A 5579-nucleotide genomic window follows, 5' to 3' on the forward strand; every position below is an offset into this window, starting at 1 on the left:
GTGTGTGTGTGTGTGTGTGTGTGTGTGTGTGTGTGTGTGGTAAATGTATTGACATCCAATCAATAATAAGATTTGTTACAATATTATGAAGTTAATTTAGTCTAAGTGTGTATGAAACAAAATATATTATGTTGTGTAATATTTTTAACTTGTATTTGAAAAATATTTATACTTTATTCATCACTTCATCTTTCATTCACTTATCCAGCAATCTGAAACTTCTGACTTAACACAACTTTGTTGCTTGGTCTAATATAACTCATTCAGTGAGTTGTTCTCATATGCAGGGCAATTTAATGCCACAAGTTAAGCTAAAACAAGAAATATATATACTTCTCATTGTTTTACTTCACCCAATTTCAGTTCTAATTCATCCTACATGTACATGTAGTTTTTAGGTACAGTGCATCCGGAAAGTATTCACAGCGCTTCACTTTTCCCACATTTTGTTACGTTACAGCCTTATTCCAAATTGTATTAACTTAATCTCTTTCCTCAAAATTCCACACAAAATACCCCATTATGACCATGTGAAAAAAGTTTTCTTGAGAGTTTTGAAAATTTATTAAAAATAAAAAACTAAGAAATCACATTTACGTAAGTATTCACGGCCTTCGCCATGAAGCTCAAAATTGAGCTCAGGTGCATCTTGTTTCCACTGATCATCCTTGAGATGTTTCTACAGCTTAAATGGAGTCCACCAATGGTAAGTCCAGTTGACTGGACATGATTTGGAAAGGCCCACACCTGTCTAAATAAGGTCCCACAGTTGACTGCATGTCAGAGTGCAAACACCAAGTAAGAAGTCACAGGAATTGTCTGTAGACCTCCGAGACAAAATTGTCTCGAGGCACAAATCTGGGGAAGGATATAGAAAAATTTCTACTGCTTTGAAGTTCCCAGTGAGCACATTCGTAAATGGAAGAAGTCTGGAACCACCAGGACTCTTCCCAGAGCTGGCCGGCCGTCTAAACTGAGTGATCGAGGGAGAAGGGCCTTAGTCAGGGTGACCAAGAACCCAATGGTCACTCTGTCAGAGCTCCAGCGTTCCTCCGTGGAGAAGAGAACCTTGCAGAAGGACAACCATCTCTGAAGCAATCCACCAATCAGGCTGTATGGCAGAGTGGCCAGGCAAAAGCCACTCTTTAGTAAAATGCACAAGGCAGCCCATTTGGAATTTGCCAAAAGGCACCTGAAGGACTCTGAGACCATGAGAAACAAAATTCTCCGGTCTGATGAGTCAAAGATTGAACTCTTTGGTGTGAGTGCCAGGCGTCATGTTGGGAGAAAACCAGGCACTGCTCATCACATGGCCAATACCATCCCTACAGTCAAGCATGGTGGTGGCAGCATCATGCTATGGGGATGTTTTTCAGCAGCAGGAACTGGCAGACTAGTTAGGATAGAGGGAAAGATGAATGCAGCAATGTACAGAGTCATTCTGGATGAAAACCTGCTCCAGAACGCTCTTGACCTCAGACTGGGGCGATGGTTCATTTTTCAGGAAGACAATGACCTGAAGCACACAGCCAAGATCTCAAAGAAGTGGCTTCAGGACCACTCTGTGAACGTCCTGGAGTGGCCCAGCCGGAGCCCAGACTTGAATCCAATTGAACGTCTCTGGCGAGATCTGAAAATGGCTGTGCACAGACGTCTCCCATCCAACCTGATGGAGCTTCAGAGGTACTCCAGAGAAAAATGGGCAAAACTGCCTAAAGATAGGTGTGCCAAGCTTGTGGCATCATATTCAAAAAGACTTGAGGCTGTAGTTGCTGCCAAAGATGTTTTTACAAAGTGTTAAGCAAAGGCTGTGAATATTTATGTAAATAAGATTTCTTTGTTTTTTAATTTTTAATAAATTTTCAAAACTCTCAAGAAAACTTTTTTCACATGGTCATAATGGGGTATTTTGTGTAGAATTTTGAGGAAAGAGATTAATTTAACGCAATTTGGAATAAGGCTGCAACGTTACAAAATGTGGAAAAAGTGAAGCGCTGTGAATACTTTCCAGATGCACTGATGATGGTGAACAATGGTGAACTGAAAGAATTTAAAACTGATATGGAACTGTTATAAAAACTTAATATCATTAGACAAAGGTCAGCTAAAATACACATTAATATGCCAACATGCAAGCACAAACTGGACAACTGGTCAAACAGTGTGTGGACAGTCTATTTATTATGACACACTTCAGGTAGCAACGTGAGTGGTAAAGGTCAAAGCAGCTCTTAACTTGTGAAAACCATACATCTGCCCACCCATCTGCAAACTGTCTTTACAGAGACTGTGCCTGCAGACATACTGTATGCACAAAGATGAGCAGCTACACGTCTGAAGAAAGTGTGACAAGACAGACAGCGCAATTATTTGGTAAAAAAAAACTTTACAAAATGTTAAAGACATTTTTTGGTTTGTTTGTTTATCTGTGTGTCAGGCAATTATTTTCATACTTACATGCCTAGACCAGGGTTAAATCCAAAAAACATCTCAAGGCACTGGTCACAACTCCGCCCTCCAACTGAGGAATGGGCACACACACACTGTCCTGTTTGGCTCTCACAGCTACGCTGTAATGCACCTATAGGATGGCAGTCACACTCCAAACACATGCTGCCATCTGCAGAGAGGTAGAACCCTGAAAGAAATACAAAATAAAAGTGCAGAGAATTCTTTAAGTAGGTCTGACTGCTTGTTTATATCAGTTTAGTCACAGAAAATCTTCATTTTAATATTTTATCTACGTTTCTTCTCTTTACACGATATACATACTGTGAACCATATACAACTTTATTAAGCCTTTTATAAATTTCAGGGGAACTAATTATACACATTTTAACATATTCAAATGATTGTTTGGAGTTTATTTTAAATGAAATTGAACACAAAACCAATAAACATGCTTAAAGTTACATTGGGGACTCTGGGTTTCAAAGTATAAATCAACTAACAATAAAAGGCCTGTGAGCTAATAAACAAACAGAAAACAATACTAATGGCTGTCAGGCATGTCAAAAGCTGACTGAAAGCTCACAAATTCAATAAAAGATATTAGAGGAAAAGTAAAATTAGAAAAAAATTAACAATTTTGTATAAATTAATATTAGTGCTCTAATGTTGTGCAATTATGACAGGTTGGTAAGCTACAGATGCCAACAATTGTTCAGCTTGATTGCAAAAAAATCATCATATTTAAAACATGCAAAATTAAAATTTTACGTGAAGGAAAATAAAAAGAGAGTAAATGAAGAAATGAGAAGAGCTTAGTGACAAAGAGCAGAGTTTTAGGAATTTGGAACAGTTAAAATTATAAACATGTTTTTTTGGTAATAAGAACATGTGCTTATTTTTGAACCTAAGACTTACGGCAACACATGTAAAAAACACAAACTTAAGATCTAAAACCTTTTCCTCACATTTTTTTTTGTACACACGGTTTAAAATTTTTTGGGGCTTAATATTTGTCTTTAAGCAGATTTGCTTCTCCTAAACTTAATTTGACAACCCATTTATCATTTATCTGTGTTTCTAGCTCACCAGGTCGGCAGCTACTGCAGTCCTTTCCATGGCGTGTTGGGACACAAACACATTGCCCTGTGGTACTGTCACACACTGACCCCGTCACTGTTCCCCTGGGGTCGCAGATACATGGTACACAACCCTGAGACAAACCATCTGAGAAGGCACAAAACAACACAAGGGCAGATGCTTTTCATAGGATAATTGCTCATGCAACACTTCAAAAGTTTTTTAATATACAAAAACTTTCACTTCCAAAACTGTGTTGTAACTTTAAAAGTGTAACAAAGATAATATTGGTTTCATCTCTGGGTTTTCTTACTCTCGGGGTCTAAACTTCCATTATAGTAGTTTTGAAGACAGCTGGTACAGTGTACACCCTCCACCCCCTCCTTGCATGGGCATTGTCCAGTCCACATATCACACACCCCCCCTGGCACGGTTCCACTAATGTCGCACAGACACGGCAGGCAGCCCAGGGAGTTACGGCGCTCCAGGGTGTGATAACCAAGACGACAGGAGTCACAGCCACGGCCCTCCACATGTTCCTAAAATAAAGAAAAGAGGCATAAAGACAGAAAAATTAAATAATGAATGTAAAATAAATTATATTAAAGAATCACAACATAAAAATGACTGTCAATGGATCACACTAGGTGTTGAAGGAAAAACAGTCACATTTCATATAATCATGGAAGTTCACAGGCATAGGTCAGATGTTAGCCACTGTTGTGCCTAAAGTGAGGTTAGTTTAACTACAACATTTTAAAACAAGGACAGTATGAAAAAGCTATACATGCCTTGCACACACACTGGCCTGTGTATGTATCGCAGTCTGTCCCTGGTACTGTCCCGTCATGTGAGCAGTTACAAGGCGCACAGGATCCCTCGAGTCCTAAACCGTACAAGCTGCTGCCACAAGAGTCACACTGTCGGCCCCCCACCCCGGGTATACACTCACACTGGCCCCCCTCAGGCTCACAAAATGAGCTGAGGGAACCCAAGGGGTCACAGTCACATGGGATGCAGTCTTCTGGGTGGGAAAGGTTCCAATAACCGAACTCACAGCGGTCACACGACAGACCTGGAAACATAGAAAGAGCGACAAAAGGACACAGAGAAAACAGAAGGAAATGCTGTTTAAAGAAAGATCATAGGAAGAGTCAAGTGGAATCTGTTTAGGTAAAAAAAATAAGAAATAAATGCACAGAAGTTTACTGTTGCTTGCTTGTTCACAAAATATATTTAGCCTCTTTTAAAGGCAGACCAGTGTGCGTGCGTGCATGTGTGTGAGAGAGAGAAATAATGTGAGAGAGAGCAAGAGAAATGGTGGGTGAGTGAATAAAACTGCCATCATTAGGGCCAGGCCCTCTACTTATGATGGATCACTTACCTAAGGCCAAACACTTAATTTTACTGAGCAATAAATAAAAAAATAAATTCAGCCACTATAAGAAAAGAATGGAGGGAGAAAATGAAAGAAGATGGAAAGATGCAAGACTGAAACGCAAAAGTTAAAACTGAATCATCCTTGTGTAAAAAACAGGAAGGTTTTAATTTCATTCAGAAGAAAACCAAACAAAAATCATGATTTTTCTCTACTACAAGATTTAAAAAAAGTATATAAAAAAAGCGTGTTTATTATTTGACAGGTGGACATTTTGGCTCATCAGAACAAGAAAAATGCATCATCTTCAGGTGAATAATGCAAAGTATTGAGCAGCTTCCTGGGATTTTAAGGAAGCAATTTAGAGCAAGACAGGTATAATTTGAACTGACCAAATAACATCATTTTGAGTTTTCATTTAAAACATTTGTATTTCTTGTTTGTTTTTTCTTTTTCTTTTTTTTTACATGTTCAGGCATATGAACATATAATTCTTACTTCATTTGTTTCATTCAAATTTATTCAATAATCATGAACAGCCGTAAACACCAGGTTCATTTTGTAAGAGCCATTATAACAAGAATTAGTGCTGGGCTCTAAGGCTAGTTAAACTATGATGTGTGTGTGTGTGTGTGTGTGTGTGTGTGTGTGTGTGTGTGTGTGTGTGTGTGTG

The 5579-nt window shown here is 38.7% G+C and overlaps 1 protein-coding gene across 1 annotated transcript in view; it reads right to left on the reverse strand.

Annotated features, from left to right (window-relative positions):
* ush2a (Usher syndrome 2A (autosomal recessive, mild)) overlaps positions 1–5579 on the reverse strand; it is a gene marked incomplete in the record, with an annotated part of 244206 nt that overhangs the window by 191765 nt on the left and 46862 nt on the right. The window contains 4 exon segments of the mRNA XM_014017175.1: positions 2458–2638; positions 3538–3675; positions 3842–4067; positions 4320–4603. Of these exon segments, the coding sequence (XP_013872629.1) occupies positions 2458–2638; positions 3538–3675; positions 3842–4067; positions 4320–4603 (829 nt within the window).

This window comes from Austrofundulus limnaeus, unplaced genomic scaffold (genome assembly GCF_001266775.1).
Source record: "Austrofundulus limnaeus strain Quisiro unplaced genomic scaffold, Austrofundulus_limnaeus-1.0 Scaffold163, whole genome shotgun sequence".
Lineage (NCBI taxonomy): Eukaryota > Metazoa > Chordata > Actinopteri > Cyprinodontiformes > Rivulidae > Austrofundulus > Austrofundulus limnaeus.